The sequence below is a fragment of the Xiphophorus maculatus genome, chromosome 7, assembly GCF_002775205.1.
Source record: "Xiphophorus maculatus strain JP 163 A chromosome 7, X_maculatus-5.0-male, whole genome shotgun sequence".
Taxonomy (NCBI): domain Eukaryota; kingdom Metazoa; phylum Chordata; class Actinopteri; order Cyprinodontiformes; family Poeciliidae; genus Xiphophorus; species Xiphophorus maculatus.
Genome location: NC_036449.1, coordinates 14225024 through 14249127, shown reverse-complemented (window position 1 = coordinate 14249127; position 24104 = coordinate 14225024). Strand labels below are relative to the sequence as shown.

Genomic DNA, 24104 nt, shown 5'->3' with positions numbered 1-24104 from the left:
TTTCTATAAAAAAAATATATATATATATATATATTTATCTTATTGGGGTTATGTGATCATAAATTTTGCAGAGGTCCTCACTAGTTGTAAATCATAACATTTTCAAAGTTATTGAAAAATATCACTCTCATTAGTGAAATCTTTATGATATTTAGATTTACATACCTGTACATAATCGTATTGTAGTATTCCATGATATTTTTGTTGTTGTTGATTTGCACATCTGTTACTGCTTTAAATTGTTCCTCTGTGGTGGTACACTTGGAGCACTTGCTACTCACTGAGATGGTACTTGAACCTTAAGCAGCGTGCTCCAGAATTGTAATTGAGAAATGCAAATCTTAACTTCTTCCATGCAGTGGCAGACCCCCCCCCCCCCCCCCGCGCTGCCGGGGCGTGGTTTCTGCGAGTGGGTGGGAGCAAACGCCACGCTCGTAAGTTTTCAAACTGACCAAAGTAAAAACAAGGAAATAACCTTGGAAGAGAGCAAAAAAAAACAGGATCGAAAGGACGTCTACTGGGATAACAACATGATGCAGTCATTTATTAGACATAACTGAACGAGTTTATTTGAACGGACGCGCACATTTTCTTGGAATCGTTGCTAGGAATTAGATGGATAAATTAGGAGACTGTCAGGTCGTATAGTTGGAGTGTTTTGAGTCTATGTTACAATTTTATAAATCTGATAGGTTATATCAGAGCACAAAGCCGTGCATCTGCTTCATCTAGAGCGCCCGCCCCATTGAGGCTTTCTGCGGAGCGATGGTGAGAGATTTATTATAGTCTCCGGGATTTGCCGTGGAAAAAAGCCAGAGAAAGAGCTGCTCTCCGATCAGCGAAGAGGACTTATCCCAGACTCCTTCGCACTCCCTACATCCCTCAAGACGCTCTTTGAGTCCTTTTTATGTTTTGGATCAGGGATCCAAAATACGCACAAGTCACGCCGGACTTCTTTTTAAAATTATTATTCTAAGGAAGCTGCTGGTGTGTGTGCGCGTGTATGTATGTATGTATGTGTGTGCTGGAGGGGGGGGTCGCCTCCGCAGTCTCGGATGCGTAGTAAGCGGGAGAGTGGGTTGGGTCGCCTTGGAGCCAAGCACACGTCGTCAGTGATGAAAAGCGTATAGGTGAGGGTGAGGGCGAGGGGAATACGCGTCACCAGAAGCTTGCGTGTTGTTGGGGGAAGAAAGTCGCACACCGGACTCGCCGGCTCTGGATTATAGACTCTGCCGTCCAGACACCCCCCTCAGCAGGTTCTTGTGGGATCCGTACACCTTTCTTCATCTCTCTGATCCAGGATCAGCGATAGTGGCTACGCTGCCTCGACCGTTGCATACTCATCTAAAAAAAAGGGGGCGATTTGGTGGTGATTCCGCGGACCAACACATACAATGGCAACCGGTGCGCTCCTGCTCGCCTGTGCGCTGCTTGGTAAGTCCGATTGCTAAAGAAAAAAAAAAAAAAGAGGAAGAAATAAGGAAAAGCTTTGATCTTGTTTCCATTCTGTGATTTTTTTTGTATCCTTTTTTACTATACCTGTATGAGACACGATAAAGGGTGACGGTAGTCATGATGAATCAGGTACCAGCAGAGATCACATCTATGATCACCGCATTAACAACAGATGTCTCAGAACAGCTGTTTCTGTGTGTGAAGTAGGTTAATATCGTGTGGACTTTAGTCACACATTAAGCCGGTATATTGTTTGATCGCCGATCTTAAAGACTGGTCATTTAGAGAAGCTGCTGTTTTTTTTTTCTTTTTTCTTTTCTAAGGTAGACACACAATTACATCATTGATACACCTGGATAAACCTCATGATCTGATTGGTGAAATCTCTCTGTGGGTGTGAGCAAATGTTTACAGGCATAGTGCCTTGTGATGGTTTTGTCACAACCCCAAATGTAACTATATTTTATTGGGATTTTGAAAAAAACTATCTCCTGTAAACACAATCTTTATGCTGGAACATTGTAGTGGCAGCATCAAGATATAGGGATGTCTTTCTTTACCAAAGACTGGAAAGCTTTTCATAGTTGGTTTGATGATGAATGGGGCGAAATGCACAATCCTAAAGAAACCTGTTAGAAGTGGCAAGAGATTTCAGCCTGGGACTGAGGCAGCATGGGCAAATAGTCATTGCAACATGGTAGTGGGAGAATCATGATAAGGTTATTTAGAGTATTCTTTTCTTCAGGAGGATGGCAAGAAGGGAGTTGGTACATACAGGGTGGCCCTGGCTGAAAACCTCTTAGTCTTCAAAAGACTTAAGAACATACAGTCAGAACCTCAAAGGACTGGTGGAGATCAAAGCACATGCTCAAGCAGTAGATTCAAAGTCAAGACCTACATCTAATTTGAGACACTACTCAACAGTTAAAAGGTGAGTTTGGCAGATCAGGTGTTCCCCGTCCAATCCGACTTTGATTTTGCCATTTTGCAGATAAAATTGTTAAAAATGCAATCTTTAGATGTGCAAAGCTGATTGAGACATGCCCTAAAAGACTGGCAGCTGTTTTTGCTGCCAAATGTAGTTTTGCAAAGTTGAGAGGCTGAATACAAATACAATTTACACTTCCAATTATTTTTCATAAAAAAAAGAAAGGAAACAAAACAATCAATACTTTAATTTAACTTAAACATTATGCTCTTCTTTGTGGTGATCTATTGCATAAAATCCCCAAAAAATTATGTTGAAGTTTTGGATTGTGAAGTCCAATTAGTATTTTGCAAGGTACTGTACACAGTTCCCATGTGTTATGTTTCTAATTACCATTTTTCTGTAATTTATTGAATTTCATGGACAAATACAGGATTGAAGCGTGAGCATCCCGGTGACACACACCCAGAAGCACACACAGAAGCAGTGACAGTCACACAGGCGTGACTCCCGACACACTCACGCCTGCACACGCACAGCCTCCCTTCTTGCCATACATCCTGTGTATGAGCTGTCCCAAACAAACACCAGATGGCTTTTCTGTTCCTGGATGGGGTGGCCTGTCAGCGCTGCTGGGGGGGTGGACAGAGATTGGGGATGGGAGTGGAAGCTGGCCCTCTGGAGGCCCCCACTCAGCCAAGAGGATTACCAGTCTGTGCCTCGCCTCAAGTCCCCCTTTTAGCATGTCAAGTCACTTTCACTGGGGTAGGGTGGAGAAGGGGGAGCGAGAGAAAGTTGTTTTTCTTTTGTTTAAATGCAAGTATCTGTTGGTCCTAATAGAGATGGATCTCTCTTTTTCACTAAACACTAAAGGATTATGTCAGATGTTTTGAAGTGAGGGTGTGTTAAAAGGTTATATGCAGTTTATGTCTCACCTGCAGTGGATAACTCACTTAGTGTTCTCATTTAGTGTAAATCCAGATTTGTTGGTCCCAAAGGCAGAGGCTAACGACTACTCAGAGAGTGGCCAGGACCAAAGTGAACCTCTCTTGTCTTAAAACAACTCCAGTCTCAAAAATGTCTAAGGGGTTTATGTGAACACTACTTTATGAACCTTTAAACTGTCATCAATATATTGAATGGCAGGAACATTTAAAAAGGTTGTAGGTCAGAATAAGTGCATGATATCAAAGTAAAAATGATCCCAGTTAAAGTGAGGCGATATTGTTTTGAGTTTCATGCTGTTTTCTATTAGACATGTTCCTCTGACTGGATACTTTATATGTTCTTGGTATGTGTTTTTGACAGGAATTTCATTGGTGGTTCATCCCCGCCTCCTTCAAAGTGTTTTGTGTAATAAAAAAAAAAAAAAATCAGCTTCTTAAGAAAGAACCATGCAATGCATACATCACAACAGAATAAAGATTCATAAAATATCATTTGCAAAAAAACACTGACATCTTTAAGACTGAAATTGCTAAAATCAATATAAGTTTTCCATCATATTTTAAGCCGTCTTGGACTTGCCGTTGGTGTTAGCCTCCAGGAGCAATGGATTTATACTAAATGAAATAACAAAGATAAGATAGTACATGCTTGTAGGTTTTTAATAAAATCTCTTTTTAAAAATCTGAACTATTCTTTAAGCTTTCATTATAATCCTGAATCCGTAAAGTAGTCTGAGATGTTGGGGAGTATGGAGAGTTTGATGAAGATGAATTTGATTAATGTGATGTATGGTTTTCATTACCACACTGTTCTCACCCCAATCTCAGACAGGCAACTGAGATGTGTCTCATCATTATAGATCCAAATCTGCTTTAATTATTCTAAATTTAGGTATTCTCAACAAAACTTTGTGAATGTTTTGGTAGTGTCGGCTACAAAGAACAGTTTTTGTTTGTTTACATATTACACATCATTTGCACTGAGTAAATAAAGTGTGAAAGGAATCAAATAGATTCTGGTCATTTTGCCAACTTTGCTGTTACCTGCCTGGTTTTAGGTGTTAGGTATCCAGCTTTTGTACCAAACTGAGTTGTCTGTTGTGGAATATTTTCTAATAGACGATGCTTCAATTTGTACCCACAAGGTTGATGTTTCACATCTGCTTTGACAACCTTGATTTAAGATGTTTTCTATATTCTACTCAGCCTCCTGCCAGCAAAAAGTTGCTTTGGTTTACACAGGGATCATGATCATAAAAATCAACTGGCCCAATACCCCAAATAAATGTACTTATATTACTAAATTATTAGAAAATGATATACTTGTACACTTAATCAGAGAATTTGATCATTTCCACAATTACTCCTCTCCTGTAGAAATGAAGCACTAATGCTACTTGCTTTATAGATTGTTGTTGGGGTTGAGGCCGACTTGTGGGTCATAAAACACCAAGCATGGGGTATTTAAATGATCTCCAGAAGTCAAAGTGATTTCACTAATCATTGCTTATGGTATATTAAAATAGATGGAAACAACTGGGATAAATAGCTTTAAAGTAGTATCCTGGGTTTGACTTATTGGCAAGATATGCATGTTTCAGCTAGAGCTGAACAGGGTCGTAGTCTTGCTGCAGTCTGGCTATAGCACCGCTGCTTTTCCTCCACTAAAAACATAAAAAATTCTTTGCAATAAATTGCCATGTCATTTTTTAAAATCTTCCAAACACTGCAGTCACACGGTTCTAAGAGATATGTACCCAAGACTTTATGTGTGTGATCAGCTCCCTGTTCTACTGCCACCCGTCAGGCAACCCAAATGTTTGCGCTTGAATTTTGCTTGTTCAAAATGAATAAAATAAAGACTCCTGACGGCTGCGTTCGTTGAAAACAGTATCCATCATAGTTAGATCTGGAGGTGTCACCTGCAATTTCTTTTTTTTAATTTTTTTTGCAGGTAAATCTTATTTTGCGTTATTTGTGCTGCTGAGCTTGCAACCAGGTGTGAGCAAGTGAGAGCGCGTGCATGCGATTCTGTTTGTTTGTGGCAGAGGGGCGTGTGGTATAAGGCACATAAAAAGAGTCGCCTAAAGGAACGAATGGTTATTAGCTTTACAAACAGGATGTCTTCCCTTTTCCCCCACAGAGAGTGAGAGAGATTTCACGCTTTTTCTGTGCTGTAACTGTGTGTGTTTTGTATGAGAGTGGGGCTTGAAATGGGAAGCCAAACCCAAAGTCCCAGTTTATTTAACTAAATTGAAAGTTTAAGATGTGTGTGGCTGACTGCTTTAACTGTTAAAGGCATCAGTGCTTTCCATTTACTTGGCTGACAAGAGAGCAGCCAGAAGTTCTCTAGGTTCTGGTTGAGTGCTGTTGGTTCTGAATATCAGCTGGCCTGAGAACAGCTTCGCCTTATACAGATTGAGGATTTCGCAGATTATGTCTGACAACGTGCACTTTTTTTCTTACTGGCACTATAGTGGTGTGCCAGCCCAGATATGCCAGCTTTTAGGACAAAGTTTACTTACTGGTTTGGATTGAGTAGGTTGGTTGTGGATATATATAAGAGAATAAAACATTTTTCACACAGCTGGTGAAGGTGGTAATATGCAAGAGAATCATAAGCACAGTATTTCTATGCAGCGAAAAGTCTTGCAGACAGCATCATATTTACATCTCAATTTTCTGGCAGTCAGGGTGATGGACTGTTTATAAAACATGGATGTAGATATGGGATCTGAAATTATTCAAGCCAGGTTACATTTGAAGTGAAGTGCCTCTCCTGAACTCAGAGGGAGATGGAATAGCATGTGAGCTATGGGTCTGTTTTATTTTGATCTTCATTAAGTACAGTTACTTGTTGACACGAATAAGGAGTATCTTATTTGTGTCAATAAATAATCCAATGACATGGCGGCAACCCAATGTATTTAGCCATGTAGATGTTGTGAAGATGACTTGCAGAAGTTCAAAGTGAGCATCATGAAATAAAATTAAAAAAAAAAAAATCGTTGGATCTAAGTCTCTTTGAACGTGGGATTGTTTTTACTACTAGATGGCCTGGTCTGAATATTTTAGAAACTGCTGTTCTATGAAAATTTTCCATCTTTATGGTAACTCAACATGGTCAGAAAAATAGTCTCTGGTGATTGTCACTTGTGTGGATGAAAATGTGTTATAAATGTCACCAGTCAGAGAAGGATAGTAAGACTGATTTGAGATATAGAAAAACAACAGTACCTCAAGTAACCCATTACAACCAGTGTACGTGGAATACCACCTCTAAACAGACCAACACTTGAGTCATGTTAGGTATAGTAGTGATCCCGTGCCAATCCTGGCACCTAAGAACTTGAAACAAAAGCTACAATTAACAGAAGCTCACCAAATTTAGACAATAATGGACTGAAAAAAAGGTTTTCTGCTCTAGTGAGTTTCAAATTCAGGCTCTCCACATTAAAATGATGGGGTCAGAGTTTGACATAAAAGCACCGGTTCAACTGCAGCTTGGTGGTGGGAGCATGATGATGTGTAACATATTTTCTTTACATATTTGGAACACCTCTGTACCAATTGTCCATCATTCAAACTCCACTGCTTACTTTAGTATTGTTGCTGACTATATCAATCTCTTTATGACCGCAGTGTCAGCACGATAACACACCATGTCACAAACCTGAAACCACATAGGCTACTGGTTTCTTGAACGTGATAATGAATTCACTGAACTTTCCGTTGTCGCCAGATCTCATTCCAACAGAGCATCATTGAGATGAGGTTGGAATGGAAGAATCACGTCATGGATGTGTAGCTGAGAAATCTGTTGCAACTGCATGATGTTATGGAGTCAGTATGGAGGAAAAGAGGCAAAACCTGGTCCAACGTGGAACTAGAAATGTGAACTTAATAAAATGACTGTTAGGATTAAGGCATAGTTGACACCACATTATGCAACTTTTTTTTTTTGTCCTTTTGTCTTTGTTTGCGTTTTCAAGTTTCTGTTCTTCACAAAACATCATCTAAAAAAATGCCATCTCTTGTAAGCTGTATTAGCACAAAGTTTTGATAATGTTACAATTATAAATGGCTTGTGGGTGCATGGGCTAAAAAACATGAGATAATCAAGATTGCTACAATATTGTTTGGATTCACTATATAAGCTCTCATGCTATGCTAGCCTGGTAAAAACCAGACTACATTCTATGCCATTTGCTTCGTACACAGAGTCTGGGCTCTCAGCTGCTGAGAAACGATTGCTTACTGGAGGCGTGGCTTTTACCCAATTGCTAACATCTGCCAGTGAAGTATGTAATGTGCTATTTTAATGCTATGAAACTTACTGGAAATTGCCTGCCGATGAAGGCGGCTGTTAATGTTAATTCAATATTCGAAAGCGTGGCCTGAACGGCTTTGTTCACTTTGTCTACTGCCATTGCTAAAACTATTAGCAAACTGCAATTCTGAAAGAACACAGAAAATCAATGTCATCCTTCACAACTTCTCCTTCTGTTTGCTGATTGGCCCTGTAAAAAATCTGCCAGAGACAATCCAAGTCAAGGGGAGAAAGCCAGACTGTGCTTGGAGTGAGAGGAAGGCAAAGGCCAGGCTGCACACATCCTGAACTAAAGCACAATGTGGCGAAACTGTATGCACAAATTCTCATTCCTGTGGTGTATGTTTATAACATATTTTGTCAGCTTGTGTCTTTCTTGCTACCTAATGCAGCAAGGAAGACACTTTTAAACAATAGTGTTGCTCAGCTAGATGAATGTTTAGCATTTTAAGATTCTCCCACAAGTTCTGAGAAACTTCAACAAGACTTTCTGCGTACCAAGATAATTTTTAATTGTTTCACTTCTTCCACAAAACTGTTTGGTTCATGTTATCTACTGTCATAATTTCTGGCAGCTGAGCAAAAGACCTCAGAATAACCTTGGTTTCTGGAAAAGTGTTTCTGCAGTCAAAACACACCTATAGTGTTGGATCGTGTGCTAGCCAAGACAGTTGGGCAGATTAAGGCAAAAATGTTGGCACATTCAGCTGCACTGTGGCAGTGACTTGGGCTCTGTGGTAGGTGTTGCATTTGGTTGCATTGCCTTAGACCAACAAGGTTATTATTGGAGGGTATTTTGATTCGTTATGCTGTTTCACCAAAAATATAGGTCTGATCCAATATTGACAGATCTGCGATCAAGCTATGTAGTGTATATATAAGTAAAGCAATGTATGGCATACAGAAATTGTTCTTAAATTATATTTCTCATTCTAATACAACACCTCAGGGGATTATTATGAGGATTCTTACTAAGCTGGATATACTGTGGAATATTCAATGTGGATTCAGTTTTATCAAAAGAATTATAACATTTTCAGATAATACACAAGGACATGACATTGGAATTATCTATGTTTTAGTAGCAGGGATGACTAACCAAGTAAATCCTCAGTGAAATGTGAATATTTTCCTCCTAAGCCTTCCCTATGGTTAGACAAACAACTTTCCATCCATGATAGAAAAACAAACCTTTACATTGGAAACTGTAGAGCTACTACTCTGGTTGCCAGATTTGAAATAGTTTTAACGTTTAAGTTGGGAATCAGTGTGAGCTTACGGTTGGCACATTTAAACACATTTAGACACAGTTGGCTAAATTTATCCCCATTAATCCTAACATGTCATTGTCAGCAAGAAATTTTCTTGTTGATATCCTATACGTGACAAGAACTGAAATGCAGAACTTTCAGACGGTCTTCATAGGACTTTCTTACTGCAGCACACTTGCCTCATATTTCTTGGAGACCATAAGAAAATTCTGCCCGGAATAACAAGCTGCAAGAACTCCCAAACCAAGGCTGCAGGAAAAGAAGAATGTTTGCTGCCCTGAGATGGAGAGAACAATTTCTCTGTTCTTATGGAGTGTGTATTGGCCTTCATATTAGATCAGAGAGACCTAGCAGTCTAGCATATCTTTTTCACATATTTAAAAAACAAAATCTGAACTGTATATTTTGAAACGAAATTTGCCTCATGACTTTGTGCACTGTTTGAAAACAAATTGGATTCATACAGACCCCAGAAAAGCAATAGGATTCTTTCTTTTATTCAAAAACATTATGCATCTTATTAAACTGAATTGATCAGGAGGTGTGAGGGGCTTCTTTTGCTGTGTTTAATAGCTGGTTTCAATCAGAGAAGATGCTAAAACAGGAGCTATGTTACAGGGCTATTGAGTGACTGTAAAAATGGAAAGTTATGAGTATGCACAAATGCCAGCAAATGTTGAGCAAATCAGCAAGGTGTAAAGCCAGTGCTGCATAATTGGCACAATTAAAAACATGGCTGTAGTTAAAACCTCATTTTCAACTTAGGCATAACTAGCTGTTGTCTATTGCTCTGTGTTTGTGTGTACTATTCCTAAACATTTTACTGTGTAGTAAGTTATGACATTTAAAGCCACTCAAGCATACATTATTTTTTATGTCTTTCTCTGTCAAATGGCACAAATGTTTAAGAGGGCTTTTGTTTGAACAATAACATTTCTTCTTGTCAGGAAAACTCATTAAATTAGTACATTTCCTAGTGTGAAGCAGGTTTATAATTAAAACTGAAAGTGAATAAAAAACAGTTGCATTTGGTTTAATTATCTGCTGCACAGAACTGGTAGTGTGAGCATTAGTTTTAGACAGAAAAAAAAATGGATGACAGGCAGGAGTTCTATGTTAAAAGAGATGGCATAAAAACAAGTTTTGACATGAACAGTTCTTAAAAAAAAAGAATTCAAACCCTGTGAACATTTCACTATTTGTCATGTTACAACCAAAATGTAATTTATATACAATGAACCAACCTAAAGTAGTGTATAATTGTGCATATTTCTAGAGAACGACAACTGAAAGGTCTGACGGGCATCAGCCCCACTAAATCGATACTTTGTAGAACCACTTTTAAGTGCAATTACAGTTGCTAGCTTTTGATGGAAAATCTGTCAGCTTTATAATTCCAAAGACTGAACTATTTTTTCAAAATTGCTCAGCTATATTCTCAAGTAGATTAGATTAAGTTCTGGACTTTGACTACTGGAGTATTGTTACACCTAGATATACTTAAATCAAAACCTTTTTGAGGTTCTTTTTATTTTATGCTTCTGCAGCTTCCATCAACACTTAGTTGCCTACCGTTCTCTGTTTGAACAAAACCATCTCCTTAGCATGCATGCTAGGTTTCTCTATGGGGATTAGCAATTTAAGTTTTTTTGCCATACATAATAAGTTGCATGTTGGCCAAAATGTTCAAATCTGATATCTTTTGAGCATCTTCTTCTATAGTTTCCTCTTTCCACTGCTTGTGGAAACTAAAAACAGGGCTTCTTTCACCCATGGCTTTCTTTCAACATTGGCTTTCTTCTCTAATTGACGCCCTCCTTCCTCAGCCTGTCAGTTTAGTTGGATGACTAGGCCTTGGTCTTTGCCATATTCTTTCCACTTTCAAATGGAATATGTAGAGTATTTGAAAGTGGAAACGGTATGGCAGATCGGTACTCCGAGATATTTGAAAGTTGAGTTTTTATTTTATCAGATAACCCTTCTAGCTTATAAAGATTTCTTAGCACTTTATCCCTGACCTGTTTGTTTTGTTCCTCGGTTTGTATGATGCCTTTTCATCGCTAATGCTCCCTAACAAACTGTTGAGGACTTCATAGACCAGCTGTGTTTACTCTGAGATTAAATTACACATAGGTAAACTCTACTGTTATTTACTAATAAGGTGACTCATAAGGTTGTTTGTCAGGTTGTTTCCCTCCTCTCATGGTCTGTAATGTAAAATCGCACAAAATACTTTAGAGTTTGTGCTTGTAATATGACAAAACATAAAAAATTGTTTAGTCTCAGGTTTTGTTCAACCATTTACTGGCCATTTGTTGGTAGTTGTTGAATTATTTAAACCTGCTTTTAAGGTTCAACATCCGAGGTGCCACTCCCTGATGCCACCCCCTGACGTTACTCTGTCCCAAATGAGAGGGACAGCTGGAGGCGTCCCGCCCAAAAATTACACACATTCTACATGTGGTTAAGCCAGTGTGTCCTCTTATTGGGTCAGCTTTTAAAACTCTTAAAAATGTGTTTCTTGTTTATTTGTTTTTTTTTCTGTTTTACTGTGACAACACACTCTGAAAGTGTGTTGTTATTTTCAGAGTTACAAGAACAAAATATCTCATTTGCATGAGATATTTCAGTCTAGACAATATCAGAACATAATAAATCACCGTCTAGGTGTTTGCGTCTGTTCTATGTTCTGTGTATGGCTTGGGAAATCTTTGGCACTTGTTCTCTGAGATTTGCTGGTTGTTGTCATGAGAATCCAAGGCAGACCTTCTGGCTGTCAGCGGAATCATGGCCTCGTGTAGCTTGCTCTCTGATTATTGCTCTCTGTGCTTTCCTTGTTATTTTTCTGTCTTCTATATATGTCGTAGTTGCACAGATGCTGGTTTGCAAAATAAACGCCAGCGCCACGTCTTTGTATACCCTCATGACAACATCCCCTTTGTGCTATTGTTTTTTATCATATCATAACACTGTTGACTCAACTGACAAAGGACAAAACAATAGGAAAGTAGAAACAAGGCTGTCAGCTCATAAAAAAAGTTTTTAATAAACAGCTGTTAGAGTTGGTACATATTAAAACCACGACTCTCTTTGTCAATATCTATTCATGCCAATCATGTATGCATCAATAGGACTTTATAAGTTGGGTTTGATTGCAGTAATGGGGGGTTTCGTTTTGTGCAGGGGGATTTTTTTGCTTCAGGTACACCTTCAGGCACATACTAGTTAGTGTCAAATAGCCACAGGGCGAGTAACTGGCCTGTACTACAGGCTTCACAGTCTGTTACTGAAACTCACACCGAGTTACTAGTTTTACTGCTACAGTGAATTCTCCAATCAGGGTCCAACGTCTCGCTCTCTCCTCTTCAAGCTAAAAGCCTAGTAACCTGTTGTTCCATTGTCACTTCCGAAGAGATGAAGCCATTTGTTCTTCTTTAGTCAGAACTGATTGAAGTAAAGTTAGCTATGAGTAACCACAGTGTCTTCTCAAGTATACAGTGTCTGCTTTTTAAATGATGATCCTCCCCTGTGACCCAGATTTGAGATGTGGTCTCTCTCTCTCTCCCCCTCAAATGGAGAAGACGATTGACTGACGAGAAACAAAAGACTGGTTTTAACCATGAGCCCTCCATTGTTTTTCTTTTTGGGACATATATTCCCTGAACCTTGTATTTTACCCTGGTTGTTTCTTGTGTGTGGTTTTATTGTAGTGTCCATAATAAAGCCACATGCTTAAATATTGCAAAAATTTTGACCTAATTATTATGACATTTTGTCGTAACAATTACACTTTATAGCTATTACGAAGTGACTACAATCTACATGGAAAGTACACTTTAAAGGGTTTTTGCTGCGGTAGACTTATTGTCTTCTCACTTGAAATTAGACAACAAGAGAGGCTGACATTACAACCTCGTGATTTGACACATTTACAATATGAAACAGAATTGAAATCACCTCTAAAGGCCTATGTGTACTTCACAGGGACAGATAAATGTGCTGTCACTTTCAGAGCTACACAAACAAAATGACAGCATTCTATTCTGGAAGTTCTGACAGCTTTTTAATATATACTAACAATAGAACAAATTTCTCTCTCTCTCTCTCTCTCTCTCTCTCTTTTTTTTTTTTTGCTATGCATGTCTTGAGTTGGCATAGTAAGTTTGTTACATTTACAGCACTCCTGTTAAAAAGGTGACTGTTTTATTTATTATGTGTGTATATGCATATCAAGTCAACAGGGAATGATCCCTCTACTTATCCCCCTCCCACAGTGTAATAGCTGTAGGAAAACCCTGTCACTCCTTTGATTCATGAGGATACTATGGACACTATTTCACAATTTATCATTATTTTGTCTGCATTTGTTACTCTCTAGTTGTAAATCTAAAATATTTAGATTAAAACAGAGTTTGGATTTGAAAACCCATTATTCTGTTTGTGTTAACACATAAAAAAAGATCATTTCCAGGGCTTTGTTTTTTGGCATTTTGGCCTTGTTTGACAGAAAAGTCTGTCTACTTCCAAGCACAGAGCTCAGAAAAAGGGGATCGTCCAGAGAATTAAATTTGCACAAACTGCCACTGACCTATTCTGGTTTCTTAGCTTAAACGTATTCACAGCTCGCTGGTTTATGTAGTTTTAATTTGTACTTCAGAACAAAAACTGTCAAAATATTATTTTGACTGTACGAGTCACTCACAAGAGAGAGTAATTTAAAATCAGCAGAGGATTTAAATCATATATTATTATAAAGTTAAAAGAAAATATGACGTGTAAATCAGTCTAAACAGAAATTATGGGTGGGGGAAAGTAAAATATTCAAAAGTCCCTTCCTTCATGAAACCCTGCCTAAGAGCTGATTGTAAATAAAAAGAACAACCTTCGCTTGAGGGGTATTTTATCCTGATGGATGCAGTGGAAATACAGCCTGGCCTAAGTTTTTGAAGGAGACATTCTGCCTGCTGCAATAGTTTAGTAAGAAGCTACTGCTGGACACAGAACAGGGGCAGCTTTTGCTTTGTATCTCATTTGAATCTACTCCCTGACGTCTGTTTAACCGTCTGGTCTTTACACTCCTCCACAGATTCACAGAATCTTGTCGCTGAGCCGGCTCATCTCTTCAGATTATATCTCGCGTGTTTCTGATAACAAACCCCAAAACAGCCTTCCAGCTATTAGTGAACTGGTTTGTTCTTTTTGGGCTGATTTGCATGGTTCTCTGCCTTGTGCACGTTAAAGGCACACCAGCTGCTTTCTCTGCAGTGAATAACCCCTGACCTCCCTCCCCCACTGTTTTTTGAAACAATGCAGGGCCCATCCCACCCATTCTTCAAAGAGCACTAATTAGAAACTGATAGTAAGTGGGATGCAAACTAGATGGTTTATCCACCTTAAACGGGAGCTTTTGTCTGTAATAGTCACGTTTAGCTCCAACCTTCTCAAGATTTAAAGACTAAAGCAAACCCCCTCTCTTCTCCTTTGGGAATTTGTCTGCTCCTCCTCCCTTTTTTTTATGTTTATGTGGTGGGAGCAGTGATGGTGGCTGGCTGGAGAGAGGACTCCACTTCACTCCTCCACACCAACACACAAACACAGAGCTCTATGAGCTACCGTCCCTGCATGCAGCTACACTCTCTCTGCTCCCTGCTTGATCCTACACCCAAGCAGATCCCACGCTGGTGGGATGCACACCAAGCGCCGTAACTATGGCTACGGCTCCCAGCACACACGCTGCCGATCCAGGAGCGGTGACAAACGCTCAGCCTGGTGTTTCCCATTCAGACTGTGCACCTAACTTTCTGTCAACAACAAAAATCTCTTGGCTCTCTTTGTGTTTTCCAAAACTATCCCTCTTTCCGCTTCACTCCTCCAACCTAAATAGGTGGATGCATTTGTGTGTGCATCCTTATTTTGCATTCATGAATGCGTGTTTTTATCCAACTCATGTCTTTGACAGCCGGAGAGGCAAATGACAGACAAAGGCAGAAAAAGTCTGTTTGAAGTAGACTACTTAATACTTGATTACTTTTGTCTTCCAATCTGAAGCTTTATGTACAAACGCCATGGCAGAAAGCGGGTTGCCAATCATGCAAAAACTAGCAACTGTACATTAAGTAGATGCAGCTGTCAGACATAATTGTACACAAGTCTGAGATGGATAATGACTGAACATAGCATCTCAGCTTGGTCTTGCTTGCCTTTATTAGCATAATTTATTCACGTGGATTAATTTTGGTGTTGTGATGTGGTTAATTCTTTAGTTTAAAACTTTTGTTTAGCATAGATTTGGGACTGTGTGATTGTTCAAGCAGACCAAATAGGGGGAAGTGTGTGAGGTCGGGATGATTATTGGGGGAAGGGGTGGTTGGAGGTTAGTAGGGTAGCAGGTGTCCACAAAGAGTTAATGGACTAAGTGCTGGGAGTATAGCTGGAGGCTGTTAATGTACTCGAAGAGTGTGTGTGCCTGTGTGTATCAGTGTGTGTATGTGTACAAGGGTTGATATGAATGGACCAGCCCTTCACAAAACCAAAACTGGTGTTGCCAGCCTTCTAGCTATTAGTGAGTCATTAAAACTGTTTTATCTTACCAGTTCTAACAGCAGATATAACTAATCTCCGGTTAGCATTTGACACTAACAAATGATAATCTTGAGAAAAAGCACTGTGATATTATAGCATTTACATTTAAATTTAAAAAAGGATGCTAATGATTCTACTTTTAACAAAACAAATATGTACAGTTTCATTTTATTTAATGGACTTAAACAAAAGTAGGAAGTAATTACATAGGAATTAGTTAAATAAAGTTAGTATTTTTAAGAAAACCTGCTCATTTAATTAAACTGATATTAGATAAGTAATTAGGGGAAGTTTGTTCTTTGGTAGCCTAACAGACGTGCTGGGTGTAGCTTACCAGCTGTAAAATGTTGCCTTGACAGGCATATATCACCATTTTACAACTTTTTCTTTTCAACTGTGTCCAGGTGCTCTCTGAATGCAGTAGCTTAGAGATGCAACAAAAGAGCACCCTACAGAGGGATTTAAAAATGCTCTGTAGTGATCCCAGTCTGCATGTAACCATGGCCGATGACTGCTGGTGACTAAAGCTGTAGTTTAAAACGCAAAAATTCTGATAGTAATTAAATAAACAACATTGTTTGTTCTATTACTCTCTTTTCCACTGTTAAGCTAATGCTCATGGATGTCAACCCTCCCATTTTTCCATATGCCAGAATAATTTTATGCAGGTGTCACTTTTCTCCATGGAATCAGTATGTGTTTTACTCGTGGGGGTTTAACAGCCCTACAGCAGTGTAGCTGTCAAAATGGCACTCATTGGACACAGTCTGTCAAACCTCTCCAACTTTAAAAGGCTGTCCACAGTTTCGTCACAGCAAGATGTTGTTCAGCCATAAAACGTCACTTCAAGCTAATGCTACACATGCTGTGGTTCAGAGGAAACTCAGACTACCAAAACAGGAAGGGTAGTAAAATGTTTCCCGTGGGTGTCTGAGCCTCATTTGGCTCCATTGCTACATTTTCTGACTTGATAAAATGTATGCTAATAACTAACACCTAGAGTTGCCTAGATGTTCATGCATCAATGTCATAATCCTAAGGCAAGACGATTTTCCCATGGAGAATCAACCATCCCCATAAAAATGTTTTATGTTTGATTAACAGTAGTAAGACAGACATCGATTCATTGATGTTTACTTTAAAATATATTAATGTTTTTCACAACTGAAAACATTTCCAAACACCCACAATTGCCTTGTTACATAAATGTGAAATTTTGAAGCAGTTTAAGACTATGCTTTGCCTTACTACCAGAAGTTGACCCTTGACTCCAGACATAACTGCTGGGTTTAAGCACTGACTTAAACACATCCATGTTGCATAAACTGTTTTTCAGTTCATCACATCCTATATTAAATCTACAACTCTCTTATGTTCTTGAGCACCAAGCTTCCAGAAAACCTGTCTATTTTATCCAACATTCACATTCATTGAATACATTTCTGCTGGAGCTAGAGAGGTGCTCTTCTTCACTAGCAAGCTGCAGCTTCTCATAGTCACTCACTCTTTTTTTAAAATTTTAATTATTCATTGACAATATGGTTAGTAAGGAGCTGACTTGACACATACTTTTTAGATTTTAATGAAATTTATATGACAAGATGTTTCTCTTGCTGTGCCACATTTGACTGTGGTGCAGCAGATGAGTTTCAGCTCTGCCCAGACTCTCCCTGTTGACTTTTGCTGCAGTGCTCCAACGCTAAATGACACAGTATTTCCAACTGCGTTCCAGAGTAAGCTTGCATACTTTGTAATATTTCCATGTTGAAGGGCAGATTAATAAAGTCACATGTGGCATTTGATAAATGGTTGTTTTGCAGGATGAGCAAGAGAAAAACTAATGAATGTTGATCGAAATTGTGCTCAGGCTGTTATTTGAATGGATCAGAGGAATCATTGCGTGCTTATTAAATCTGATTCCAAAGGCTTCTGTTTTTCTGTGGTCAAACAGGAAGGCAAAGCAGCTGAGGATGTGGGAGGAAGGATAAAGAGGCAGCTGTTGAACAGAGGAGGATAGATGTGATATGGCCCAAGCAATTAACACAATAGAAAAATGATAAAAAAGCATAGGGATAAAAGAGGAGTGAATATGAATTGTCCCAAACTGGAAATAAAAAGGCATTATGGTAAGTGGCCTTTTATGGCAATAACCACTAACGGATAGTATTTAGTAAAACCCAAACACAGACATATGATTTAGCACTGAAAACTCCCCTTTGCTTCCATCCTGGGTGCACCAGCTGTTATGAGCAACAGTGCAGGTGGGGTCATGACTGCTGTGGCCCAGGGGAGCCATAAATCAGAACTAGTTAGCATAGTGAGAGCAGAAGAGAATATGACCGAGGTGGAAGTCACAGCGGGAGTTCAACTTCAGGCAAACTTTTGAGGCCTGGACTTGACTGACAGAATGTAAGCATTTGGCATAGACCTGTTTGCACTGAGACTCTGCTTAGCAGAGAAATGTGCCTCCTGGTTTTTAAAAATTTAAGGCCTTTATGTATCTCTCTGTCCATGGCCTTGAGCTGCATGGATGTCACCGAGAGGCATGCCTCATATTTAGACTGATTTTGTTGAACCAAATTAAAGTGAAAACTTACAGATACACTACACTTCAGTCTCACAGGGAACTTCAATGGAATAGAATAAAGGGACTTTTCACTAGAATATAACTGCAGTTTTGAATACTTGTGGTTTTATTGGAATAACGTATTAAAGTAGAGAAAACAACAAATCCATCCACTTGATATTTTCTAAAAGTTGGACATCATTGGTTTTTCTCTACATTTCACTAGTAATGTATTCTTGGAGTCTCCCTTCGAGTTGAACTAATAATTTTGCTCTCAGTGCGCATAATTGGCACAATCTCAAAAATCTAAGATGCACACAGAGATCTGTAGAAAGTTGCAGTGGACACTAGCAGGTGGGTAAAAAATGTATAGCGAAATTTATGTCTTGTAGCCTTTACAATAAGTCGACTGGAAGCCATAAATTGGGCTTTCAAAAACAGCTCTGATTCATCTGCGCATTACGTAAAGCTTTTAAGAGACAGGGGGAACTCCTCTATCTGTTAAACATGGGAGTAGCAATGGCGGAGCTAGTTTTTGGAATGAGAAGGTAAGTAGCACCAGCTAATACCGAATAAAGTCTGTTTTTAACAGTGAAAAGTCACATGCGACAGTAGTTAAGGGTCACAAAATGTAAGAAAAAACAACTAGATATTGGAAAAAAACCTGCAATGGGTTTCTTCATTGATTCATCTTTTGGACCTTTCATTATTATTATTATTATTATTATTATTATTATTATTATTATTATTATTATTATTATTATTATTATTGTTATTATTACTATTGATACAAAAATCGAGCTAGTTGTCATGGCATGTCAACCATGCATCAGTTATTTCCCACCAGGGACATGTTTTGTGTCTGCTTTGACAAGTGATGATCTGAAGAAAATGAGATTCTCACACTATTTTGTGAGAAATATTGTACACTAGCTGGGGGTCACTCAGTTATTTTAGTTTGATTAGGGATTCTAATCAGTCACCTTATATAAGCCAACTGGTTGAAATGGAAATGAGAACCAAGTCAATTTGAAATAAATGTTTTACAAAGTTTTTCAAAGCACTATACAGCTAAGTGAAATTATAGTTTGATTTGATCCTTTGTATGAGGACTAATCCCCATAATTAAAAGGGGAAAAACAGATTTGAAAAGCTGATCTATAGGTACAAATTGCTTTATGTGAACACAATGGAAGTAGGAAGTGAAAAAATGAGTGCACCAATTAAGGAAGGAAGGCATTTATCTACATTCCCTTGTGATTCATATAAATGAAATGTTGCAATTCTTGCTTCCTTCTGAGTGCTCTTGATGCACATCTTAAGGAAGGTCCTCAGTTGGAAAGCTTGCAGTTATCTGAGGAGAGGGAACAAGGTCACATAAGTTAAAAAATGTCTGGAAAAAAGTTAGTTTGACAATCTCGTGTTATAAAAAGATTATCCAGCAGTGGGCTACACAGTAAAAGAAAAGATAAACTGACTTGACAACATGGAGGTTATGTTAGACATGTGGAGGAGTTTACAAAATCTAACATTGCTCCACAAACACACCTTTGGCTTGGACCTTTAGTTGGACATTCTGCAGACTACTGTGAGCTCTCCTTACATTTCGAGGCCTGGTCGAAGGTTTTCTAATACCTTTAGAGGTGACAGCAAATGCAGAATAATGGGAAACCAGGCAGAAGGTTGCACAGCGTCACAACCAACACATTAGAACTAAATAGCAGCTTCTCTTCTGATGCTGTACGGCTCATGAACTTGTCTTCACAAACTGCACACTAGATTTTGTTTTTATTCTTACATGGGCATTGATGTATTCTTATATTTATTTTTTATGTTGCTTTGTTTTTTATTGCTAAATTTTCTATATCTGAGTAAAAAGGACTGGTGTATGCAGAAATTCAGATCTACTCAAGAGAGATTTTTGGTATTCAAATTGATCTCATGTAGGATCTCTGACCAATATGTAATCACATACTACAATTATTGCAGAGAGAATTTTGTAGCCTTTTTAATAGTTTGAGAAACAGGCATTGTTTGTGTGTCAGGCTTGTTGATTATGTGAGAGTGCAACATATGAAATTAAAGTAAAGACCCTTTTGAAGTGTAAAATATAAGGAGAGGTAAAATCTAGCATATCTGTCTGAAATACATTCAAGGAATATTAACTTTTCTCATGAAGTACTAAATCAATAGTTTCTCCCTGAAGTCACTGGCTAGAAAAGATATAGCTATTAGGCCCCAAAGATGGATATTTGTGTCCAGATTAGGAGTCCTTCTGCACTAGATCCTTGTGTCAAATCAGAGATAAAGATGACAGGTAGAAAATATGCATAGCAGGCTTATTTAGAATCTGCTTTCAGGTTTCTCATTTTTTATATTCCAGCAGCTAATCAGGTTGATATTGAATAATCAGATCCCATGCTGTTTGAAATAGTTAAATATGCTTGAGAATGAATTCTGAAGTCTTGCAGAGCAGAGTGTGTTACGCAAAAATGAATCAAAAGCTCAAAAAGAGAAGATATGCATTGCATTGAATTCTTTTCTTTTAATATTCTGTGTTGGTAACATTTTGATGTTATTACATTTTTCTCTTCTTGAAACTTGCACAGTTTTCTAACTACTAAGAACAGTGCACTTCTGAATGCATATATCTAAAGAAATAAGCCATATTCTTAAGAAAGACTGGAAATGGACACAGTGGGTGGCAGGTTGAAGCATTGTTGTGATGAGGTGATGAAGGGGGGTGTCAAAAAGGGTAGGAAATTCTTAGAGGCAGAGGCCAATGTCAAGCTGTCAAATATGGCGTTAATGCTAAGTTAAATTTATTTTAAATTGTTTACAGTATTTTTTATAACACCTGAAGGTGACATAGTTACTTGATTGTGGAAATGTTAATAATTCCCCCTCCCAAAATGTTTTTGGCTCAAATAACTATTGGAAAGATAATTTATTTTGAAATGGCCAGAATGATGATGCTACAGGCAGGTATTACATCATTAGCCAGTATGTAGATGTTGCAAAGCTTCAGAAAGATTAAGAAAACCAAGGTCTTATTTTTGAAAAGGATGCTTCAGGTATTTACAAGAAAAACTTTTCATTTTCCTCTATCTTGATGCAAACAGAAAGTACATTAAAGCAGTCTAACATGTAGTGATTCATCTCATGCCTTCTGATGTTTTTGGCTTTCGAAAGCTTTGAAAAGTACAACGATGAATCATTCATGCTGGCAAACAAACAACAAAAAAAACACACTAAAAATTGAAAATCCTCTTGATCGTTACCTAAGCATCCAATATTTATATGACAGACACATGCCCAGCCTTAGCTCTATATGCTCCATTGATATGGAGACACAGTATTCTGACATACACAATGACTACTGTTATGCTCGCTGCCTGTACATCTTGTACTCAGTTGCTTTGCTCCGATTAGTGCTGTGTGGGTGTAATGGGCAGTTGTTGTAAGTGTTTGTCAGCTGTTGAAGTGACCAGACGGCCTGTCTTACCGGCCGCTAATGGAAGTCAACTCTTAAGTCTCCCTTTGTATCAACTCTTCTTCAAGTTGCACTCACTGTCACACCTGTTTTTCAACTGACAGACTTTCCGTGAGAAGTGTTTTCTGTTAGCTGCTAATACTTCAGTTTTTTTTTCTCTCTTAAGAAAGATATTTGTCTGCAAAACATGGATTTAAAAGATTCTATTTAATAAATTAGTCAGGCAGTAAGGGATTTGTTGAGGAGTCTGACGCTGGGAGCAGGGTCAGGGGTTGTTAATAACATGCCTGTTACAATGATTTTTACATTCTGATGCAGATGGTGATTATCACTGCAGGAAGGACAAGGGCTGAAAAAGGAGAGAGAGGGAGAGAGAGAAAGAGGAGGATGCTGCCTGAATTGTAATGTTTGACGCTGTCCAGAGCCACTCAAAGAGCCAAAACACTGTGAAAGAGAAATGCTGGGGATTCTCATCAAGGATGAAATGATTTCCCAGAGTTATCTACTGACTCATTTCTTCCTCAAAGACAATATGGGCATTTTCAGCCTCCAAGAGCTCATTTCCTGTCACTTCTATGTTGGCACAAGTACAAAATCACTTGTCATGTCAATAAGAAAATACTTGAAAATGTGTTTCATATGGCCTTAGTCAATCATGGAATGTTAACATTCCCATTTTTTATGTCTCATCTTTTTCTGTTCATCAAAGAATCTGTTTTTTTTTTTTAACTTTTTTTCCTACTCTTTCTGGTAATGATGGTAATGGGGTCAAACGCTTGCAGTGGCCTGAGGGCAGACAGATCAATGGCGGTACAAGAGAATTTTGAACCAGTACTGGAGGAATGGGGGGGGGGGGGTATACTCTGATGTGCCGTTTATTTCTCTCTGATATACATATGTGCAGAGTGTAAGTGAGTGTCACACTCATATATTCACTTAGCTCAGTGCTTTTTAGGAGTGGTTGGGACCCTGGAGGTAACTGTCGACCTCCTACTGTTTTCGCTTTTTTTCCCAACCAAGCAATTTCTTTCTCTGCTCTTCTCATCGTTTTCTTGAGTTTTAGGAATCTTCACAGGAACCAAGCATAAGTTTGAACTTCTCTTGGGGCAGATAGGACATAAATTTCATCCCTTTCATAATTGGTTCATGTTTTAATAACAGATGTTATTTCGGTGATGTTTTTTTGACATGTAAGTAGTTGGTTGATAGATTATTGGATATGCCTTCTGCTAAAGAAGACTGCTGTAGTTCATGCTAAATTAGTGTGTACTAGGGTTGAACGTCATCAAAACTAAAAAATCTACAACCCAGCTGAGCTTGCAAATTAATATCGAGTTACTTTATCAAATATTCATGGCTAAATAAAAAAAAAAGTGAATCACTAGAAAAACACATTTGTTACCAGTATTTTGCTACAAAACTGAAGTAAGAGCTAGAAAGTCGTATTCCATCAGAGTTAATTGCACTCATTAATGAGATGATTAGTGAAAAAGAAAAAGACTTAGTGCTTGAAAAATTGACTGTTTACTTAATGTAACATGAGTTCATTATAAATAAGCTACTCTGGTTCATTTTCTCAATCTGTTTGTGAGTGTAGTATAAGAATATAATTGACATTTTAGAGATTACTCTTAATTGTTTTCAACAACACAAGCAAATTTGATTCAGGTTTTGATGTAATGTAAACAGATAGGTTTAAAGCTAAAGGTTGCTTAAAGTACGTTCATCTTAGTGCTACTGCATGTTTTTGTCCAAAGACAGTGTCATCCATTTAGGTAATGAGCACTTTCCAGTCACCTAGATGTTCAATTGCTTTTAAGTACCAATAGTGGAGCCACTTTTAGGGACCATCACATGCTGAAGTTTGAAATGAGCATCAAAAGGGAATGAAGGAAATCTAAGAGACTTTGATTATGTTGTGGTTTTTGGTGTCTGTAGGGCTGGCCTGAGCATTTCAAAAATGTTGATTTACTGGGAGTTTCATCTACAACCATCTCTCAGGTTTAGAGCAAATGGCCTGAATATTTCAAGTGAATAGCAGTGATGTGAGTGAAAATGCCCTGTTGATGTTAGAAGCCTTAGGAGAATGAGTAGACTGGTTTGAGATGATAGAAAGGTGTTAAAATGGAACTCCGGTTTTTGAGGAATGTTTGACACCCTGGTGAATCTGGGCCAAGAATAATGAAGGAGGTTCTGAAAGCAAGGGCTCCAAGTCTGTACTGCAATGGTTCACCTAATAAAGTGGCCAGTGAGTGCATATGCCTAGGTTTCCTTTACTCTTGTATCTTTGGGGGCACCTGGTTATATTATCTAGTGGGGGATTAAGGTTGGGAATGCGGAAATATTCCTATTACTTGTATAGGAATATGTTGTGTATTTGATATTTCGGACTGAGACATTAGTGACAAGAGAGTCTAGTGTTCCTAAGAATGGTTGTAAACAGCATCATGGAGGAGCATTGTTGTGATGACAGGCTTAAAGGGGAGTGTCAGAAAGAGTAGGAGCTTCTTAAAGAAACAGAGTCCCAATTTC

General features: G+C 38.4%; 1 protein-coding gene across 2 annotated transcripts in view; it reads left to right on the top strand.

Annotated features, from left to right (window-relative positions):
* Positions 1–456: 456 nt before the first annotated feature.
* Positions 457–24104, top strand: part of LOC102226904 (immunoglobulin superfamily member 3-like) — a 107234-nt gene continuing 83586 nt past the window's right edge. For both annotated transcript variants that reach the window (XM_005799318.2, XM_005799317.2), the window contains exon 1: positions 457–1434. In XM_005799318.2, the coding sequence (XP_005799375.1) occupies positions 1395–1434 (40 nt within the window). In that variant the 5' untranslated portion in view covers positions 457–1394. The remainder of the gene's footprint in view (positions 1435–24104) is intronic.